Source organism: Kogia breviceps, chromosome 14 (genome assembly GCF_026419965.1).
Source record: "Kogia breviceps isolate mKogBre1 chromosome 14, mKogBre1 haplotype 1, whole genome shotgun sequence".
Taxonomy (NCBI): domain Eukaryota; kingdom Metazoa; phylum Chordata; class Mammalia; order Artiodactyla; family Physeteridae; genus Kogia; species Kogia breviceps.
Window position 1 is genome coordinate 80,898,229 of NC_081323.1, and position 23,286 is coordinate 80,921,514.

At 45.1% G+C, this 23,286-nt stretch overlaps 1 protein-coding gene across 9 annotated transcripts in view; it reads right to left on the minus strand.

Annotated features, from left to right (window-relative positions):
• Positions 1 to 21,838, minus strand: part of RCC1L (RCC1 like) — a 43,479-nt gene extending 21,641 nt beyond the window's left edge. For 7 of the 9 annotated variants that reach the window (XR_010836565.1, XM_059038406.2, XM_067013352.1 and 4 more), the window contains exons 1-6: positions 21,473 to 21,838; positions 10,313 to 10,442; positions 5,712 to 5,840; positions 4,797 to 4,863; positions 4,205 to 4,256; positions 2,402 to 2,486 (exon numbers count right to left, since the gene is read on the minus strand). Coding sequence is in view for 8 of the 9 variants with exons in the window: in XM_059038406.2 (XP_058894389.1) it covers positions 2,402 to 2,486; positions 4,205 to 4,256; positions 4,797 to 4,863; positions 5,712 to 5,840; positions 10,313 to 10,442; positions 21,473 to 21,787 (778 nt within the window). In the remaining variant the exon portion in view is untranslated. The remainder of the gene's footprint in view (positions 1 to 2,401; positions 2,487 to 4,204; positions 4,257 to 4,796; positions 4,864 to 5,711; positions 5,841 to 10,312; positions 10,443 to 21,472) is intronic. The other 2 variants (XM_067013350.1, XM_067013354.1) reach the window with 2 other exon arrangements.
• Positions 21,839 to 23,286: the final 1,448 nt, after the last annotated feature.

Consider the following 23,286-nt stretch of genomic DNA (forward strand, 5'->3'; position numbering starts at 1 on the left):
ACTGGGAAGCCAAAGTTACAACAAGTAATTCCTAATGCACTTGCTGGGCTTGCTAGAACATAAAAGAAATCTCTAAGAGCCCACGCCACCTCAGCCCCCCTCCCCACACCATCCCCCAACTACAACAAACCAAAACTGGCAAACTGGTGTACACAGTGACCAGAGGAAAAGACGGGGCTTGCCCAGAGGACAAATGTCACCACCAGCACTGCAATGGAGAGTAACCCCTGGGCAGCAGACCAAGGTAGAACCCTGAACCACAGACTCGTGCTTGCGCCAGGCTTTCTCAAAGGGGCCCAAAGCAGTGTCAGGCTGGCAGCACCCCTCGGCAACAGGCAAAAGCCTGTTATTATGTACTCCATATATAATAAAAAAGATTTTAAAAAAGTAATTCAAGGGCTTCCCTGGTGGTGCAATGGTTGAGAATCTGCCTGCTAATGCAGGGGACACGGGTTCGAGCCCTGGTCTGGGAGGATCCCACATGCCGCGGAGCAACTAGGCCCGTGAGCCACAACTACTGAGCCTGCGTGTCCGGAGCCTGTGCTCCGCAACAAGAGAGGCCGCGATAGTGAGAGCCCCATGCACCGCGATGAAGAGTGGCCCCCACTTGCCACAACTAGAGAATGCCCTCGCACAGAAACGAAGACCCAACACAGCAAAAATAAAATAAAATAATTAATAAAACTCCTACCCCCAACATCTAAAAAAAACAAAAACAAAACACTGACAGAATGCTACCAATACCCTCCTTTAAGCATAAAAAAAAAAAAAAGTAATTCAAAATGTTGAAGGGTTATGAAAGAAATAGGATGCTGAGATAGAAACTGCTTTAGACAGAATAGTCGGGGGAGCCTTCATTGAAGAGACAACCTCAAGCTGAGGCCTACAGGATGAAAAGGAGAGCACAAAAGAGCATTCTAGGCTACGGGAACAGCATGTGCAAAGGCACGGTGGCAGCACAGAGGAGGACAGGCTCCAGAACGGGCTGCAGGGGGCTCGTGGGGCTGGACTCCGAGCCTGGCAGGCAAGGGCAGTGAGGCCATGTGACAGTGGAGCTTCTGGAATAGCACCAGGAAACTGTTAACCACAGTTATCTCCAGCGAGTGGGACTTTCACTTTTCACCATATTCCTTGGTCTATGCTGTCAAAATGTAACAATTTCATTTTTTTCATAAGAAGCTGATTTTTAGGGGCTTCCCTGGTGGCGCAGTGGTTGAGAGTCCGCCTGCCGATGCAGGGGACACGGGTTCGTGCCCCGGTTCGGGAAGGTCCCACATGCCACGGAGCGGCTGGGCCCGTGAGCCATGGCCGCTGAGCCTGCGCGTCCGGAGCCTGTGCTCCGCAAAGGGAGAGGCCACAGCAGTGAGAGGCCCGCGTACAGCAAAAAAAAATAAGAATAAAAAGCTGATTTTTAAAATTTACCCACACCAAGATTTTAAAAAGTAAAAAGAAGCTTCCACTTTATAGATTAAAAAATGCACATTTTAAAAACTGGCATTGTAATTAAATTAGAACAGTTAAATTGACAATACTCACTGCTAAAGAGGTTATGATTAAATTAATACTTCTATACATTGCTGATGGCAATATAAACTAGAAAAACTTCTGGAAAGCAATTTAACAACACATTCTGAAAACAATAAAAATATTCTAATCCTTTGACCCACTCCTGGGAATTTATCTAGGGCAACAATCCAAATGAAAGAAAAAGTCAGACGTCTATACATGACAAATGTCAAATCTCCAATGGCTACTGCACCCCCCAAAAAGTATGCCTCCTGACAACAGGGTAATAAGTAATGACCTGATAGATGTACTTATGGTACAAAGGTTTGATGCTGTACCACACAAATATTAAAAACTGCAACTGAAAATTATACCAACATGGAAAAATGTTTCATGTAAATTTAATGATAAAACAAGCATATAAAATCACACCTCTGCTATGATTAACCATAAAAGATGTTCACATATGAACAAGGACTTGGGAGAAAACATGAGTCAAGGAACAAAGATGATGTGATGAGGTAGCAGGATTATAGAGGATTTACACAAGATTTAAATCTTAAATTTAAGGTCCTCCCTTCAGACCAATATCAAACAGAGAAAAATAAAATCTACAAGGATGATAAACCTTATCCCTCATTCCTCCCTCCCTTAATCACATTCTTCTCAAATGCGTTAAAATCGAGCTCCCTTTAGGCGGCATTTGTCTCTTAAAAGACTCAGACTTGTTTCAGGACTCTCCAATCCTCTATCCAATCCGGGGAGCCAGGGGTGAGGGGGATGGGAGGGGACACAACAGAATAGCATTCCCAGGAAGTGACAGGAGAGGGAAGAGTCAGATGAAGGCAGCTGCACCATCCCTCAGGGAGGGGGGCGGGGGTAGAAGGGACGCTACCTGTTTGCCCATCCGCGCCCCATCCACAAGAATACACTTCTCCTTTATCCGTCAGGAACAGACTATGGTCCTGACCGCAGGCGACCTATCACACAAACAGAGGTGAGGTTGGTGAGAAGGAATCCTTAGAAGCTGGTGTCCAGGTCCAAGTGCCCAAAGCCAGGCACCACTCCCCACGGCTCCTGAGTGCCAAGGGGGCTGGGCCGGTAGGCTGTCCTGCTCTGCTCCATATCTGACTCTTTCTCATTCCAGCGCAGCCCAGCTTGTGTCTCCTACTCCCCTGAAACTGCTCTTGCTAAAAAAAAGGAACAGTGTTAGGTGTCCTAAGAAGCGAAGCCGAGAGCTCCTCCACCCGACTCCACCTGAGGAACCGCTCCCCCCTCCATAAGCCTCTCCCCCACACCCCCAACAGTGTCCCGTCTTTGTCACTAGCTCAGTCTCCACTTCGGACCCTTCAGGGCTGGAATCCTGCTCTGCGCTCCGCCCTCCTCACTCTGCACACTTCCTGGGAGATGGCACCCACCCCCATGGCGTCTGCTGCCACCGCCACGCGGTCATCTCCAGTCTCAACCAGTCTGCTGAGTCCCAGACCTACTTTGCTAACTGCCTAATGAAAAGCACCATTTAGCAAACATTCCTTATGCCAGGCACTATGCTAAGTCAATGACCAAGGCCACCCAGTAAGAAACCGAACCTCAGAGAAGTTTGGTAACTTGCCCCAAGTCACCCAGTTAACATGTGGACAAGCAGGGACTTGAACTTTCATCAAGGTGGCTCTGAAGCCTGGGCAAGATGCACACTCCACTCCACTACCACCTTGAAAACAAATTCCCTCTCCACCTCCTCCTCACCTCCGCTGCTCCGGGACTCTGCCACCTGGGCCAAGAACATCAGCGCCACCCATCTGCCTGTGGCATCACACTTGGCTCCTTCTAACTCCCTCCCTGCCCATCTAATCAGGTCTCGAATCTGGTCAATTCTCCTTACGTCTCCTCACCTGTCCCTTCTCCCCACAGCTTCCCACCTGGACTTCACCTCCTCCCTCAACTTTATTCTATGGCCAAAGTTATCTTCTTAAACAGGTCGTGACTTGGCTGTCACTCACCCTGCTTAGAACCTTTGGCAGCCCCTGACCACCAAGAGGACGAGGTCTGAACTCCTTAATGAGGTGTATGAGACCCTGCATCGTCCCCTCTCAACCCGTCTTCCAGCTGGTTCCACCCCGCCCCGCCGCAGGCAGGCACACCACACTGCAGCCACACTGCATGCTCGGGGCACCATCAAGCCTTCAGGCTGCTCCTCTGCCATAAAACCTTTCCTACCACCCACCCTGGCCCAGCTGGTCAGTTCCTCGGCCACCTCCTCCATGGCGCTGTCTCTCCTTCCAGTCCACACCTGGTAGACGTAGCTTTTCTCCTTCTGGTGCTTTCATAAGTGCTTTCAGTAGATACTCATTTACATATTTAAGCATTTAAGTATCTACCATATGCCAGGCACTGCACCCAAGCATGGGTACAAGATAATGCAGACTGGGACACACACAGCCCTAACATACTCTGAGACAGCTAGTTTTTATAACCTGCCTCTCCCACTAGTGTTACCCGCCCTCCCCAATTTTTACTAAACTTTCTATCCCCACAAGCTAGCGTAAATCCTGGCCTATAGTAGGCAGGAGATATTTACTAAAATAATTTATTAATTCAGAAAATCCCCCTAACAATTTGCAATCACCTCACCCAACTTTCACCCTTTCAAAATCACCCCCCAGGGCGGGACCAGTGGTTCTCAGCCCACGTCTCTTACCTGGACCACCTGTCCATCGAAGTCCTGCATCCTATGGACTTTGTGACTTTCGCTACAGCCAGGAGCAATTTGGGGAGAACCAAAAGATATGGTCATGATAAGCATTGTGCGATTCTGGCCCCTCCCGTCACCCCAACTCGCAGCCTCCCCACACACACAGCAACGTTAGGGCAACTCTCAAGGTCAAATAGAAGGAAGAGGTAAGGTCTGGGCATGAAAGTAAAATGAAACAAAATCCTTTGGTGATTTTAATATGCTGCAGATTTCTGACTGGTGTTTAGACCTACCAGCATAATGTGAGGAACGAGAGGGACATTTTTTTAAAGACTAGAGGAATTCTTAAGTTAATCAGTTTGGTGAAAAAAACAAAATCAAAGAAGTTCCACACATCACAGTCAATGCTCACACGCCCTCCCTCCCACCTGCACCAGAAAGATACTCTCCACAGCCTTCCAGTGAGTTCTCACCACTCCTCTCCAGCATGAGGAACCCCAAGTTTTACTGCTCTGTGGGTCTATCACATCATAATCACTCAGGGGGTGTTTAATGCTTGACACAATTTGGGGAAGTGGTAGTCCTTTCGGGAACTCACCTGTAAACTTCATTTTCAACCACTTTTCTTCCACACTGCCCATAAGAATTGTTCCCCATGCTGAAGACTAAAGGATAACACCGCCAATTAAATCAGCTCTGCAGGTTCATGGAATCCTCAAATGTCAGGACTGGAAGGGGGTCTCAAAAGTGGTCCTAGTCCGACCACTCACCCTAGCTGCCCTTGGCTTCCTTCTCCAACATTCCCAGCCTCTGCAGGCACCCCGCGCAGCGCTGGGGTCCAGGCTGGCCGCGAAGGCCTGGGCCACTGCTGCCGTGCCTTCCGTCTCCCCGCCCGGGCCCTGGCTGTGCTTCTCAGGAATTCCAGTGTGAGGCGAGCCCACTCCGTGAAAGGCCTCAGCAGCCCCCACTCCCTGTACCTGTCACTAGGCTGCCCTCAATGCCAAGCCCCCTCTTGAAAGAGTTCCAACACCACCTTCGCCTTTTCCTACAAAGCACACTTAGCCAAAAAAAAAGAAATTTGAAAACGTTAGTCAAGTTGACCTTCCCCTGGAAACAACCGCTCTTTTGGAGAGTCCAGGGTGAGCCAGGAGCCTAGACCGTGGAGGCCCCCCACCTGGAAGCAGAGTGAGCAATCAGGCTGCTTTCAGTGCAAAGGGAAAAAGCCGTCCGCACACATGGTCAGCTTGGTGGCTCCATGGCTAAGGAGCAGGGGGCCCGAATAAGGCTGCCTGCTGTGTGCCATCACACTTATAAATACCTGAGACTTCACAAGAACCACAGAGGGCAGAGAACACGGAAGAGTTATTAGCAAGAGCTGCCCAACACAGCTCTCCTGAAACCATCCTACTGACTTGCCTGGGAAATGCCAACAGCTTCACTAACTAGATGTGGCTCAACTGAACGAGCCACTTCAGGCCCAACAGAGGAAAAGCGGTCCCCACTCTCCCATCACCTCCTTCGCTGTCTGTCAGAACGAGAGAGTGGGCTCTGCCGCAGGAGACTTGCAGCACCTGCGTCTCCTGAGGTCTGTCCAGTGGCAGTGGGACGGGCGAGGGCTCCAAAACATACTCATATCCCCTCGCTGAAACGAAAAGGACAAGGTGCACATACATTACACTGCCTGAGAGACTACATTAGTGGCAGAGCTAAGATGAGAACGACAGCCCCACTCCCAGCCCTTGGCCTCCATCACATGCTGGGTTACTGAAAAGCATACTTATTAAAGAAATCTCTTCCCACGTCGTTTAACACCTTCTGGATTTTTTTTTTCACACTCTGCAGTGGAAGGGTGGAGTCGCAACCACTGGGCCACCAGGAAAGTGCCACCTTCTGGATTTTTAAGGAAAGGAAAAGCATTTTCTTCCTGCAATACCCACTAGAATTTCTAGTAGAGTGAAGAACAGCATATACGGTATGATACCACTTAGATTAAAGGAAAGTAAAAAGAATACGTAATGCATGTGCTTGCATATACATAAAATCTCGCTAGAAGGATATTCTGGAAACTGTTGACACAGGTTGTCTTCAGGGAGAAAAACTGTGTGGCTGGGAGGACAGAGGTGGAAAGCAGACTTTTCTCCATATATTCAACTGCGAGGTATGCAAGTATGCTAACTATTCAAAAAAGAAAATTTTAATATTTAAATAAGCAAGGAAGGGGGAAAGTGTTTTAGAGGCACTCTGAAGAAGAACATTATTGCTCTTCATAATCCTACTGGAGAAGCCAGAATGGTCTATATAGGGAATTCCTATGGTAGGTTATAAACGATGAGCTTCGAAATATTTATAATGGAGGCTGGAGTTAACGAGAAGAACTGCAAACACACTGGTTCTCAACCCACTCCCCATTAATGACCCCTCTCTTTTCTCCTATGAACCTCATGTTTAAAAACATTTTGTCCGGGCTTCTCTGGTGGCGCAGTGGTTGAGAGCCCGCCTGCCGATGCAGGGGACACGGGTTTGAGCCCTGGTCTGGGAAGATCCCACATGCCGCAGAGCAACTAAGCCTGTGAGCCACAACTACTGAGCCCGTGAGCCACAACTACTGAGCCCGTGTGCCACAACTACTGAGTCTGCACTCTAGAGCCCATGCTCTTTTTTTCTCCTTTACATCCAGAGAAGGTCAGAGATTGAGTTAAAGAAAAGAAACAGGGCTTCCCTGGTGGCGCAGTGGTTGAGAATCCGCCTGCCGATGCAGGGGACACGGGTTCGTGCCCCGGTCCGGGAAGATCCCACGTGCCGCGGAGCGGCTGGGCCCATGAGCCATGGCCGCTGAGCCTGCGCGTCCGGAGCCTGTGCTCCGCAACGGGAGAGGCCACAACAGTGAGAGGCCCGCGTACCGCCAAAAAAAACAACAACAACAAGAAAAAAAAAACATTTTGTCCTGGGGACTTCCCTGGTGTTCCAGTGGTTAAGACTCCATGCTTCCACTGCAGGGGGGGCAGGTTCAACCCCTGGTTGGGGAACTAAGATCCCCTACACCGCATGGCACAGCCAAAAAATTCAAAAATTAAAAAAATAAAAATGAAAACACTTTGTCTACCAAATATATGGCCTTATTATTATAGTTGCCTGTTAGTATTTTTGTTGACTGATATAATTTTCAAACAGAGCTTCTGATCAGCATGAAATAACAAATTTATCACAATAAAATGATGTAATTCTAAGCAAAATCAAAGACGCTGGACAATGCTGTTAGTGTATAGAGCCTTATTAGCTGCAAAAATACAGTACTTAAAAAAAAATACAGTACTTTAAAATACTAAAAGCTTACGTCTCCTACTACTATCTTCATTGACCCCCTAAGGGCCTGGGAAGCAGTAAATACATAAATTTAAAGGGAATCTGAAGTGTTACAGCTCCTTTTTAAAATAAATAAATAAGTAAGTGGAATCTGGCTCCACATCCAACCACCAACTGACAGGAAATACTGAGGACAGAGGATCATGTTAAACAGCATCACAGGGATGCATTCAGCAAACTCCAGACTGGAAACTTCTACAGGATAATCAACATGATTTCTTCAATAAATAAATATCAAGGAGAAAAAGACTGACACTAACTCAAAAGTCTTTTAAAAGTCTTATCAACCAGGGCTTCCCTGGTGGTGCAGTGGTTAAGAATCCGCCTGCCAATGCACGGGACACAGGTTCAAGCCCTGGTCTGGGAAGATCCCACATGCCGCGGAGCAACTAAGCCCGTGCGCCACAACTACTGAGCCTGCGCTCTGGAGTCCGCGAGCCACAACTGCTGAAGCCCGTGCACCTACAGCCCGTAGTCCACAACAAGAGAAGCCACCACAATGAGAAGCCCACTCACCACAACCAGAGAAAAGCCCATGCACAGCAACGAAGACCCAATGCAGCCAGAAACAATAAATAAATTAAATTAAATAATAAAATAAATAATTTTTTTTTAAAGTCTTATCAACCAATTGCAATGTCCAGACCTTATCTGGACCTTGATTCGAATAAATTTTTTAAAATAAAATAAAAACCTAACGACATTCATGAGACAATTAGCAATTTAAACACTGGAGTGGAGTTCCCTGGTGGTCTAGTGGTTAGGATTTGGCACTTTCACTGCTGTAGCCCAGGTTCAATCCCTGGTTGGGTAACTGAGATCCTGCAAGCCACGCAGCACAGCCAAAAAAAGAAAAAAGTTAAAAATAAAATAAAATAAAATAAACACTGGATATCTGATATTAAAATATTATATTGGGACTTCCCTGTGGCACTGTCGTTAAGAATCAGCCTGCCAATGCAGGGGACACGGGTTCCTGGATCTTCCTGGTCCAGGAAGATCCCACATGCTGCAGAGCAACTAAGCCCGCGCGCCTAGAGCCGGTGCTCTGCAACAAGAGAAGCCACCACAATGAGAAGCCCTCGCACCACAACGAACAGTAGCCCCTGTTCGCCACAACTAGAGAAAGCCCATGCACAGCAACGAAGACCCAACGCAGCCATAAATAAATAAATAAATAAATAAATTTATATGAAAAAAATGGTCCACATCAAAAAAATCTTTAAAATATATATATGTATTTTGTTATTTTTAGGTGTGATAATGATGTCGTGTTTGTTTTTTTAATAGTCCTTAATTTTTTTAGATATGTACTGAAATATTTAAGAAAAAATCAATGTTAGGATTTGCTTCAAATTTGTTGAGGGGGACGGTGGAGGAAATGAGTAAAACGTGACTGGCATGAGCTGATGACTGCTGGAGCTGATGGCAGTACATGGGATGCCTTATACTCTCCTGCCTATTTCTGTATATAATAAAAGGTATAAAAAAATGTAATGTGGCGTCTTACACAGTGAACAAAGACTTCAATACTAATTTATAAAACAATACTGATATAAAATTAAATGAAAAGAGGCAGAAAACAAAACATATGCTGTAATCAATTATATTTTTAACATATTTGCATATGAATGGGGAACAGGAAAAAATGGGGGGGGAAGTCTTGTCCAGTATATTTCTGGATAATTTCCCCTTTATTTTATTTTTTTCTTCCCCTTTATTTAAAAAAATGTTTCTTATCGTATTTATATTGATGGCTAGCATCTACGTTTTAAAATATTATAAATCATTTCTAACATTTTTACAATTCAAGTTTCAAATATTTGGAATCAAACCTCCATCTTAAGGATTTCACTGAATTTTTTCCCTAGACCATATTCGAGGCACTGTAGAATATTTCAAGTGATCTCCACGCTAGGAAAGAAAGGTCATCTCTTTGGGGCCAAAAAAAGAACACCTTTACTGGGACTTCCCTGGTGGCACAGTGGTTAAGACTCCACGCTCCCAACGCAGGGGCCCGGTTCGATCCCTGGTCAGGGAACTAGATCCCACATGCATGCCGCAACTAAGAGTTCACGTGCCACAAGTGAGGAGCCCTCGAGCCGCAACTAAGGAGCCCGCCTGCCACAACTAAGACCCGGCACAACCAAATAAATAAATAAATAAAATAAGTTTAAAAAAAGAGAACACCTTTACTTACCAGCAAATGCCCCTTTGCCTAAAGGTTCAATGTTATTACCAAACAAACTAAAAAATAATCCCATCTAGATGGTTTCAAACAACATCCCTTTAAAGACTCCACCTATTCTGTTGTTATGGTTTGGTTTATGAAATCATATTCTTAAAAGTCAAAGGGTGGGGCTTCCCTGATGGCGCAGTGGTTAAGAATCGGCCTGCCAATGCAGGGGACATGGGTTCAAGCCCTGGTTCGGGAAGATCCCACATGCCGCGGAGCAAGTAAGCCTGTGCACCACAGCTACTGAGCCTGCGCTCCAGAGCCCGCAAGCCACAACTCCTGAAGCCCAGGCGCCTAGAGCCCATGCTCTGCAACATGAGAAGCCACCGCAATGAGAAGCCCACGCAACACAACGAAGAGTAGCCCCCACTCACCGCAACTAGAGAAAGCCCGCACACAGCAACAAAAACCCAATGCAGCCAAAAATAAATAAATTAAATAAATACATTTTTTTTTTAAAAAGGGTGCTTTTTCAGACCAATCACAGCAGAGAGAAACCAGGGTGAGATGCTCACTTTTATCTTTCCGGCTCCTGTGAAATCCAAGCTGAGAATCTTTGTTGAGCCCCATACCCCAAACTTTCGTAACATCCTTGGTTTTAGAGGACAGCAATGTGAATCCATAGCCACAGGCAGCAGATGTAATCTGAAAAAAAAATTCCCATAAAGCACTGACTGATTTGTGACATCAAGTTTTCCCAGCAATAAATGACAGGTTGTTTATCCATTCCAAGAACACACACTATTACTATAGCAACTAACATTTATTGGACGTTTACTATGTGTTAAGGGCTTGATATGTACTATCTCGTTTAATCTTCACAATCACCCAGTGGTCTAAGTATCAAATCATCCCCATTCACCAAGACACAGTCTTGCAGAGTAGTTAAGTTGAAGACCACCTTATTTTGAATCTTGGCAAGACCACAGGGTTTACAACTGGTAAACCCTTACCCCAGCTATGTGACCTGAGATAGACTGCTTAACTTCTGTGTCTGTTTCCCTCTATTTAAAACAGAGATAACAACAGTGTCTCTCTTATTGGGTAGCTGTGAGGACTAAATGAGTTGACATAGTTAAAACCCTTAAAGTAGGGACTTCCCTGGTGGTCCAATGGTTAAGACTCAGTGTTCCCAATGCAGAGGGCCCGGGTTCAAGCCCTGGTCAGAGAACTAGATGCCACATGACGCAACAAAGATCCCACACGCTGCAGTGAAGATCCCGTGTGCCGCAACTGAGACCCAGTGCAGCCAAATAGATAAATATTTTTTTAAAGAAAACCTTAAATAGTACCTGACTTAATGTAAGAGCTATATAAAGTATTTATTATTACTGGTGGTGGTAGTAGTAGTATTTGGTAGATAAGGAAATCAAGGCTCCTAGAAGATTAAGTTGCTTGCCTAATACAGTCTCACAGCTAGTACGTGGAAGCTGTCTGGTTGCAGAGTGCATGTTCTTAACCCTTATGCTACACTGTTACACTCTCAAACCACCACTGCCATGAAGAAGAATGAGTATTACAGCTACCGTGAATATAACACATTGACAGGGCCAGTGTGTTTGCTGGGTGTTTTACCCACACTGTTATCAATTCCCACATTCACTGATCAGATGAGGAAACTGAGGCTTCAGTGGGGCTGGAAGCAAACCAAAGGCAGCCTGGTTACAGGGTCAACCCCCTTTCTCTAATACCCAGAGTGGCCTGAGGCAGTCCTGGTTTACACCTGATGTCCCAACGTTTACTCTCAAGCAAATGATGACAAATTACATGGTCACCCTGATGATTCCCCACTATCTCTTGGTTGTTTACAGTTTACCAAAGGCCTATGTAGTCAGTCTCAGAGACTACATACATGTGAAGATTCACTACATGTGAATCTAACCTAATCCCAATGAAAATGCCAGCTTTCCACTGATAATGAACAAACGTGAGGTTTTTCTTTTTTTAACTCCAGCATTTCTTGAAGAAAGAAATACTTCTTTTAAATTTGATGACTTGTTTAATCAAGTCATCCAAAAGTTATATATCCCTCCTTCTGCCTTGTGACATTTTCCCTCGTAACATTCACATGGAAGGTACATACAATGTACACTTGTATTAGGAAACAAACAAACAAACAAACAAAACCCCTCAGTTCTCCAGCCTTCTGGAATGGCTCCACCTCCACAGAAATGACCCACCGGGGAAGGAGGAGCCAGCCCCTGACCACACAGAAGAAAACATTAAAAAGTGAGTCCAAAACTGATGCCCAGCACACTACGATTATTCTCATCTGTTTACTCAACATTCAACAAATATTTGGGAAGCACCTACTGTATTATTAAATCTGCTAATATATGAAAAGGCTTTGAACAATACCTGACACAGAGTCAGCATTAAGCAATGTTTTTTATAATAATATGCCAGAAGGGGACTTTCCAACTATGGTGGTGTAAAGAGGTTAATGAATCTCTCCCCAAACATACAAGGATAAAACTGGAGAAAACTGCAAAGAACAAACCCACAACCATTTCAGGGCTCCAGTAGTCAATCAAAGGCAAATAAATCAAGAAGTTACTCATGAAGGGCTGCTAGAACTACAGGCAAGAATATCAGGGGTTTGTAGACCTCTTGTCCTGGGCTGCTCCATCTACCCCAGCTCAGGCAGCACAGAAGTTAGAACAGGGCAGAGCTGGCCATGAAAACTATCAGCTTTGTTGCCAGAAAGAACAAACTTAATTTGGGGTAGAGGGTGAAAAGTCATGTGCCACAGCAAACTCAGCAGGAAACAAACAAGGAAGATCCACAACTCAGCGAGCCTGAGGTTGCAATCCTGACTAGGGTAAGAGGAGAGGCAGACCAGCCAGAAATTTAATGGGAAGATCCTAGGAATGAGAGAGCCATGGAAGGCTCTCCACACAAGCATGGCTGACTGGGAAACTGCACAAAGGAGCTCCCAGCGGAAAGAAAAGCTGAGGCAGACTTAAGATCAGGCTGAACTCTCAGTGTGGTCCCCAAACCACACACAGAATCAAAAGTGAAGGAGAGAAACCTTATAAGCTCAAGGTGTCTGAGCACAGCCTCTGCCCAACTCACTGGCTGACCACAAAGGTATGCAGATAAGGGGCAACCCGGAAGAAGCCTGGCTAAAAAAAAAAAAAAAAAAGGCAGTGCGGGGAGGGGAAGGGAGCTCGGACAGGGAACAAAACAAAAACCCCAAGCAAAGACACTGGTGTCAGTGGCCATGCAGAGCAGGGGAGACTGACTCCCTAAATTATAGAAAAGTTACCCCACCTCCAAAGAAACAAAAACAAAGAACTCAAGGAAGATAATATCAACTCCAAAGTTGTTATATCCAAGAGCCCAGTTTTCAATAAACAAGTACAAGACATGCAAAGAAACAAGAAAGTGTGACCTATATTGAGGGAGGAAAGCAGCCAAGAGAAACTAAGTGGACCAAGATGTTGGATTTGTGAACTATTGTTTGAACTATTGTTCAAAGAATATTTTAAAACCATATTTAAAGAACTAAAGAAAAATATGACAACCATGGCCCAACAAATATGGAATCTAAATACAGAAATAAAAACATTAAAAGCCTAAATGGAAATTCTAGGGTTGTAAAGTATAATAACCAAATTTTAAAATTCACTATATAGGCTCAACAGCAGATTTGAGACGGCAGAAGAAAGCATCAGTTAAGTTAAAAAAAATATCAATAGAAACTACTCATTCTGAAGAACAGGAAAAAAAGAAACATTGGGGAAAAAAAAGAACAGTGCCTCAGAGACCTGAAACATAACATCAAGTATATCAACACCTACATAACAAGAGTTCCAGAAGGGCAAGAGAGAAAGAAAGAGGCAGAAAAAAATACTCAAGTAATGGCAGAAAACTTACCAAATTTTATTTAAAAACCCATAAGTCTAAGAGATTAAACTTGCTCAACAAATCATAGTTAAACTTTTGAAATACAAAGAGAAAATTTTGAAAGCATCAAAAGAAAATGGATTCATCAAGTACAAGGGAACAACAATAAGATTAACAGTTAACTTCTCATTAGAAACAATGGAGACCAGAGTAGAAGGACACACTCAAAGTGCTGAAGGACAAAAACTGTCGACCAAGAATTCTACATCCAGCAAAACTATTGATTAAAAAAATTATTCAGATGAAATAAAGACATTCCCAAAGACTAAGAGAATTCACTGCTAGCAGACTGGCTTTAAGAAGTAGTAAGAGGGCTTCCCTGGTGGCGCAGTGGTTGAGAGTCCACCTGCAGATGCGGGGGACACGGGTTCATGCCCTGATCTGGAAAGATCCCACGTGCCGTGGAGCGGCTGGGCCCGTGAGCCATGGCCGCTGAGCCTGCGCGTCCGGAGCCTGTGCTCCGCAACGGGAGAGGCCACAGCAGTGAGAGGCTCACGTACCGCAAAAAAAAAAAAAAAAAAAAAAAAAAAAGTACTAAGAGGGCTTCCCTCGTGGCGCAGTGGTTAAGAATCCACCTGCCAATGCAGGGGACACGGGTTTGAGCCCTGGTCTGGGAAGATCCCACATGCCGCAGAGCAACTAAGCCCGTGAGCCACAACTACTGAGCCCGTGAGCCACAACTACTGAGCCCGTGTGCCACAACTACTGAGTCTGCACTCTAGAGCCCATGCTCCGCAACAAGAGAAGCCACATCAATGAGAAACCCGTGCACTGCAGCAAAGAGTAGCCCCCGCTCTCCACAACTAGAGAAAGCCCGCGCACAGCAACAAAGACCCAATGCAGCCAAAAATAAAATAAATAAATTTTTTTAAAAAACAAAACAGAAGTACTAAGAAATTCTTGTGGCTAAAAGGAAATGAGAGCAGATGGTAACTAAGAGTCACAAGAAATGAAGAACATCAGTGGAAATAATTATAAATATAAAACACTGCATAAACAACTTTTCTCTTTTCCCCTCTTAATTGATTTAAAAGAAAACTGCATAAAATAATAATTATAAAATTGTACTGTTGGGCTTAAAATGGTGTAAAGATGTAATATATATCACAATAACCACACAAAGAAGAGAAGAGGAAATGGGGCTATGCTGCAACAAAGTTGCTATAGTCTTTCAGAATTAGGTCACTATTAACCTAAAATAGATTATGATAAATTATATATTATCATCCCAAGAACAACCACTCAAAAAACAAAAACTCAAAAAACATATAAAAAAACCTGACAAAGGAATTTAAAGGGTCCAACAGAAAAATACCTATTTAACACAAAAGAAGGCAGCAAAGGAAAAACCAACCAACAAAAAAGACATACAGAAACAAATAGCGAAATGGCAGATGCAATCCAACCATGTTAGTAATTACATTAAAAGGATATGGTGCTTCCCTGGTGGCTCAGTGGTTAAGAATCCGCATGCCAATGCAGGGGACAAGGGTTCGAGCCCTGGTCCGGGAAGATCCCACATGCCACGGAGCAACTAAGCCCGTGCGCCACAACTACTGAGCCTGCGCTCTAGAGCCCGCGAGGCACAACTACTGAAGCCCATGCGCCTAGAGTCCATGCTCCGCAGCAAGAGAAGCCACCACAATGAGAAGCCTGCACACTGCAACAAAGAGTAGCCCCCGCTCACTGCAACTAGAGAAAGCCCACGCGCAGCAACAGACCCAACACAGCCAAAAATAAAAAACTAATTAATTTTTTTAAAAAAGGACATGGATTGACAATCAAAAAATAGGTAAAAAAAAAAAAAAAAAAAAAAAAATAGGTAGAAGCCCTAAACAGACATTTCTCCAAAGAAGACATACAGGTGGCCAATGAGCACATGAAAAGATGCTCATCGTTGCTAATTATTAGAGAAATGCAAATCTGAACTATTTTTTTTTTTTTTTTTTTTTGCGGTATGCGGGCCTCTCACTGCTGTGGCCTCTCCCGTTGCGGAGCACAGGCTCCGGACGCGCAGGCTCAGCGGCCATGGCTCAATGGCTCAGTTGCTCCGCGGCATGTGGGATCCTCCCGGACCAGGGCACGAACCCGTGTCTCCTGCATCAGCAGGCGGACTCTCAACCACTGCGCCACCAGGGAAGCCCCAAATCTGAACTATTGATACAATGAGGTGACACTGGTCAGAATGGCTATCATTAAAGAGTCTACAAATAATAAAAGTTGGAGAGGGTGTGGAGAAAAGGGAACCCTCTTATACTGTTGGTGGGAATGTAAATTGGTGCAGCCATTATGGAAAACAGAATGAAGGTTCCTCAAAAAAAACTGAAAATAGAGTTGCCATATGATCCAGCAATCCCACTCTTGGGCATATACCCAGACAAAACTATAATTTGAAAAGATACATGCACCCCTATGTTCACAGCAGCACTATTCACAATAGCCAAGACATGGAAACAACCTAAATGTCCATCGACAGATGAATGGATAAAGAAGATGTGGTAAATATACACAATGGAATATTCTCAGCCATAAAAAAGAATGAAATAATGCCATACGCAGCAACATGGATGGACCTTGAGATTATCATACTAAGCAAAGTAAGTCAGAAAGAGAAAGACAAATACCATATGATATCACTTATATATGAATGCTAAAATATGACACAAATGAACTTATCTAGGAAAAAGAAACAGACTCACAGACATAGAGAGCAGATTTGTCGTTGCCAGTTGGGGGGTTGGGGAGGGAAGGATTGGGAGTTTAGGATTAGTAAATGCAAACTAGTATATACAGGATGAATAAACAACAAGGTACTACTGTATAGCACAAGGAACTATCTTCAATACCCTGTGATAAACCATAATGGAAAAAAATATGAAAATGAATATAGGGGCTTCCCTGGTGGCACAGTGGTTAAGAATCCGCCTGCCCATGCTGGGGATATGGGTTCGAGCCCTGGTCCAGGAAGATCCCACATGCCACAGAGCAACTAAGCCCGTGGGCCACAACTACTGAGCCTTCGCTCTGCAGCCCGCGAGCCAAAACTACTGAAGCCCGTGGGCCTAGAGCCCGTGCTCCACAACAAGAGAAGGCACCGCAGTGAGAAGTCCACACACCGGGACAAAGAGCAGCCCCTGCTTGACACTAGAGAAAGCCTGCACGCAGCAACGAAGACAAACAACACAGCCAAAAATAAACAAAATAAATAAATTTATTTTTTTAAAAAAGGATATATATGTATAACTGAGCCACTTTGTGCTGTATTTACCAAGGACCTAAAGCAATCTGGGGAACGTTTACTTAAGAAAAGCAGCTGCCGGGCTTCCCTGGTGGCGCGGTGGTTGCGAGTCCGCCTGCCGATGCAGGGGACACGAGTTCGTGCCCCGGTCCGGGAAGATCCCACATGCCATGGAGCGGCTGGGCCCGTGAGCCATGGCCGCTGAGCCTGCGCGTCCGGAGCCTGTGCTCCGCAACAGGAGAGGCCACAACAGTGAGAGGCCTGCGTACCACACAAAAAAAAAAAAAAGAAAAGAAAAGCAGCTGAATCTCAGAACAGCAAGCTTTGCAGCATTTTAACTTGACCTATTCTCATCCAACTCTTCTCAGCTCCTGAAAATCAACAGCTCACAATTATAGTGAAAACCAGCAGTCTGGAAGCCATTGGAAGAGGCAAAATAGGATTGGAGAAATTTCAAACCTCCTTTCCCAGGGAATTCTCATTTGATCTATCTAGTGGTTCCCTGTAAGACCCCAAGCACAAGGCTCTATTCATCTGATCTGACCCAGATATCATCCAGAGTAAAAAGCCTTCTCCCAGGGATGTTTGTTGAAAACTGTCAGAGACCAATGATGAACCCTGCAGCTGCCTGGATACTGGTGGATAACAGCTGGAGCAAACAACAGGTTAACCAAGAAGCTATCAACCAACTTGACCTTGACATCTATAGAACACTCCACCCAAACAACAACAGAATACACATACTTTTCAAACACACATGGAACATTCTTCAGGAGAGACCATATGCTAGGTTATAAAACAAAGTCACAATACATTTAAAAGGACTGAAATTAAAGTATGTTCTGTAACCACAACAGAATTAAATTGGATATCAATGAATAAAGAAATTAGGGAAAACATAAATATTTGGAAATTAAACACTTCCAAATAACTCATGGGTCAAAGAAGTAATCACACAGAAAATCGAAAAATAAGGTGAATAAAGATCAAAATACAACATAACAGAATTTATGGGCTGCAGCTAAACAGTGTTTAAAGAAAAATTATAGCTATAAACACCTACATTACAAAAGAAGAAAGACCTCAACAATAGCCTAACCTTCCAGAAAAAGAAACTAGAAAAGAAAAGCAAACTAAACCCAAAGCAAGCAGAGGAATAAAATTATAAAAATTCAACTGGAAATCAATGAAACAGAAAACAGGAAAACAATACCAAAAAATGAATTAAACTAAATGTTGATTCTTTCAAAAGATTAACAAAGCTGACAAATCTTTAGTTAGACTGACCGAGGTAAAAAGAGAGAAAATATAAATTACCAAAATCAGCAATGAAAGAGGGGACATCACCAACCTGCCAACCCTACAGAAATTTAGATTATGAGCGAATACTATCAACAACTTTATGCCAGCGAATGAGATAACTGGCACAAAATAGACAAATTCTCAGAAAGACACAAAGTACCAAAGCTGACTCAAGAAGAAATTAAAAATTTAATAAACCTGTAACAAGTTTTTAAATATTGAATTAGTAATTAAAAAAACTCTTCCTATAAAGAAAAGCCCAGGTCCAGATGACTTACCTCACTGGTGAACTCTACCAAACACTAAAACAAGAAATAATACCAATTCTTTAAAACCTTTCCAGAAACTCATTTTATGAGGCCGGTAATACCCTGATACCATAACCAGACAAGGAGGACATCACAAGAAAAAAACAACAAAAAAGTCCTTAACAAAATATTAGCAACTAAATCCAGCAATGTACAAAAGGGATTATTGGGCTTCCCTGGTGGCGCAGTGGTTGAGAGTCCGCCTGCCAATGCAGGGGACGCGGGTTCATGCCCCGGTCCGGAAAGGTCCTGCATGCCGCGGAGCAGCTGGGCCCGTGAGCCATGGTCGCTGAGCCTGCGCGTCTGGAGCCTGTGCTCCGCAACGGGAGAGGCCACAACAGTGAGAGGCCCACGTATCGCAAAAAAAAGTAAAATAAAATAAAATAAATAAAACAAAAGGGATTATTCACCACAATCGAGTGGAATTTATCCTAGGAATGCAAGGTTGGTTTAATATCCAAAGATCAGTTAATGTAATATATCCAATTAATAGAATAAAAGACAAAAAATACATGATCACAGAAACAGACATAGAAAAAGTGTCTGACAAAAATCTAATCCCTAGTAATGATTTTTTTAAAAAAAAGAAAAAGAAAAGAAAAACTCTGAACAAAGCAGGACAAAAAGGGAACTTCCTCAACTTGACAAAATGTATCTATGAAAAACTTATAGCTAATGTCATAATTATAGATGAAAGACTGAATACTATCTCCCTAATATCAGGAACAAGGCAAGGATGTCACTTCAATCCACTGCTACACTGAAGGTTCTAGCCAATGCAGTCAGGCAAGAAAAAGAAATCAAAAGTATCAAATTGGAAATGAAGATGTAAAACTGTCGTTATTCACAGACAACCAGACAATATGATCCTGTATGTATAAAACCCTAAGGAATACATTAAAGTCTATATAACTAATAAGCAAGTTCAGTAAAGTCACAAAATATTAGGTCAATATACAAAAACCAATTGTATTACTATGTAAAAGCAATTAACACTCCAAAACTCAACTTAAGAATACAATTCTATTCAAAAGAACATCAAAAAGAAAAAAACACTTAGGAATAAATTTAACAAAAGACGTGCAAGACTTGTATACTGAAAACTACAAAAACATAGTTGAAAGAAATTAAAGACCCAAGTAAATGCGGAGACATTTCATGTTTATAGATTGAAAGACACAAAATTACTTAGATGGCATCTGTGCCCAAATTGATCTACAGATTCAGTGTAATCACTACCAAAATCCCAGCAGGTAGTTTTGCAGAAATTGACAAGCTAATACTAAAATTTGTATGGAAAAGCAAAAGACCTAGAACAGCCAAAACTTAACATCTCCCAATTTAAAAACCAATTATAAAGCTACAGTAATCAAGAGAGTATAATTTTAACATAAGGATAAACAAATAGATCAATGGAACAGAACTGAGTTCAGAAATAAAGCCTTACATTTACCATCAACCGATTTTCACAAAGGTGCCAAGACTATTCAATAAAGAAAGGATAGTGTTTTCAACTAGTGATTGGACAATTGGATAGCCACATCCAAAAAGCCCCTGACCCCACACCATACACAAAAATCGATTCAAATGACTGTCTCATAGACATAAATATAAGAACTCAAACTATGAAGTTCCCAGAAAAAAAACAGAGGAAAATTATCTTTGTGATCTTGGGTTAGGCAAAGATTTCTTAGATATACCAAAAGCACAATCCACAGCAGAAAAACTGATCAACTGAACTTCATTAAAATTAAGAACTTTTTCTCTCCAAAGAACACTATTAAAAAAAATTAAAAGAGGGGCTTCCCTGGTGGCGCAGTGGTTGAGTGTCCGCCTGCCGATGCAGGGGACGCGGGTTCGTGCCCCGGTCCGGGAAGATCCCACATGCAGCGGAGCGGCCGGGCCCGTGAGCCATGGCCGCTGAGCCTGCGCGTCCGGAGCCTGTGCTCCGCAACGGGAGAGGCCATAAACAGTAAGAGGCCCGCGTACAATCAATCAATCAATCAATCAATGAAAATCCATGGACTGGCAGAGAACATTCGCACATATCATATATGTGATAAAGTACCTATATCCAGAATACAAAAATAACTCTCACAACTCAATATTAAGAAGTCAAACCCAACTTTTCATTCCTGTGGAGCTTAAATTCCCTGGCTCTCTCGATCTCCCCTTTTAGGGCAAAAGATCATTTGTTGCCCTTGACATAGAAGTCAGAAGCCAAACTGGTCAAATCTGCTTCTTTTCACCACCCACCAAGACGTCCACAACCACACCAAGCAAGAACCTATCCTAAACATCCGTTTTTGCTTTTCTGGATGTTAGCTGCCGAGATAAGCCGCCCTCCGGTAATTGTCCTTTGCTGTATCTTTTCAAATCTCAGTCAACTCAGGGGACTCCGGTGCAACCATTCCAGTGTGTTTAGACCTTTCATCCTTCCTCTCATTCCTGTTACTGCTCCAGTTAACATTTCCTTTCCGAATTGTTCACCGACTCCAGCCGGCCCACGCTTTCTCTGACCTTTTGAAGTCGGCTTTCCTAACAGCAGAACTTCTGGGGTCTGATTGGCCCGAAGGCGAATCCCAAAGTACGAACACCTGCCAGCTGGGAGGGCGGAGGGGCCGTGGGCCTGTCTCATAACCTCTCCGAGCCTCACTTTCCTCCCCCGTAACTGTGGCAACAACCCCGACTCCCGAATGACGCGAGCCGGGCGCAACACCTGGCACGTTTCGGCCACTCGATACATGCTGGCAGCGCCCTAACGCACTCCCCTCCGGCAGCCCGCTCGAGGGTCGTGCTCTCCAAAGTTTGGCCACCCAGCGTCGCCAACCTCTCCGAGAGGGCCGAGTGCCTCGGAAGGCGCGGCCGAGACCAGAGGGCAGCACGGAGGGAGGAAGGGAGGGAGTCGAAGTCCTCACCTTTTGGTCCAGCTCCAGGCGGTAGGGCACGGCCTGGATCCTGCGGTGCGGCCGCGAGCCGGCGCGGGGCTGGGGCCCGGAGCCGGGCAGCACGAAGGTGGGCACGCCCAGCGCCCCGGAGAAGCTGAAGCCCCACACGAAAATGCGGTCGGCGCGGGTCGCGCGCTCGCCCACGTACTGGAACACGGGCGCGTCCGCCTCGGCCTCCGCCGTCTCGCGCCGGCTCCGCGAGCGCCCGGCCGCCGTCCAGTGTCCGCGCCACGGCCCCGGCCCGCTCAGCCGGCGCCCCAGCCGAGACCCCGCCGCCAGCGTCATCCTCTGCTACACGCCTCAGCCGTTCCGGGGGCCGCCATATTGGCGACCTTTGACCTCCCCCGGCGGAAGAGCCTGCGGCCACGTTTACTATTGGCTGAAAGCAAAGGCCTTGAGGGCAGCCAATGGCTCAAGGGAGGCTGGAGGGGAGGGCTGGGCTGGACTGGGCGGAGCCTGGTATCGCCGGTTCCTGAGTGACTCGACCTAGAGGACCCGACCCGGCCCTACCGACTTAGTGCGCGACCTTTCTCCGAGCTCCGGCAGCTGGCCTAACTCACTCGCCTTCCCGCAGAGCGCGCGTTTGCTGAGCACCTTCCCGGCTCTGGTGGGCGCTCTCATTTTGCAAAGGCCCTTTGCTTTTTGGTAATCAGCAGGAGTAAAATTTAAGAGGTTGCCCACTCTGCGCGACGCCAGCGCAGTGGTCTCCCCTTTCCTCTGTCCCTCGACACTTTTTACCTGGCCCTGTTGCCTCTGTTCCCGCTCGCACGCCGCTCGGTCGGCGCTCCAGCACAGAGAGCTCCCTGCTGTCTTCGACAGTGCATCCTCCTCCCGGCATCACCTCGCCCCTCGGCCCATCACTCCGCTTCAGGCAGGTGGCTCTACTTGTAATTTCTGAATCCCAGGGACGTTTCAGGCCTTCCTCTGCACACAGCGCCCTGAATACCCTTCCCACTGCCCTCTTCTCCCTGCAGGTGTCTAGCAAGCTCCTACCCGCCTTCTAACATCCAGCTGGAGCACCTCCTTTGAAGTTCCACGAAGGCAAGAACTTCATTCAGATTGTCCTCACCAGTTTTGTACTAGAGTTTAGCATGCAGCCAGGAACAAGGCATGCCCTCATGAATGATTTGCGAGTCTGAGGACCTGGGTTCCTGTCCTGGCTCTGCTACTGACTTGTCCCGTGATGTTGGGAAGTTGTCTCCCTTCTCTGGATCTCACCTCTAAAATGAGGAGGTATTGGGCTTCCCTGGTGGCGCAGTGGTTGAGAGTCCGCCTGCCGCTGCAGGGGACACGGGTTCGTGCCCCGGTCCGGGAAGATCCCACATACCGAGGAGCGGCTGGGCCCGTGAGCCATGGCCGCTGAGCCTGCGCGTCCGGAGCCTGTGCTCCGCAACTGGAGAGGCCACAAAAGTGAGAGGCCCGCGTACCGCAAAAAAATAAAAAATAAATAAAATGAGAAGGTATTAAAAAATATCAATACATGAAAGGAATTTTTGAACTTCCTGGCCTGTAGGATCTCTTGCAGCCCATTATGGTCTACGACAGTCATTCCCAAATATTAGTCCCAAATGCTGAGGGCAAACTGTCTCTTTTTCCCTCCTCTTGCTTCCTTTTCTCTCCTCTTTATATGCTCGATACCTGTATCAACTTTAATAATGTAATATTCAGTATTTTGCCAGCAAAAGTGAGGTTATTTAGGAATAAGAAGAGAAACTGCAAATGGAGAAGTACAAACTATGACAGACCACAGGCAAATCCAGAGAACAACGAAAGGGAACTTGCTT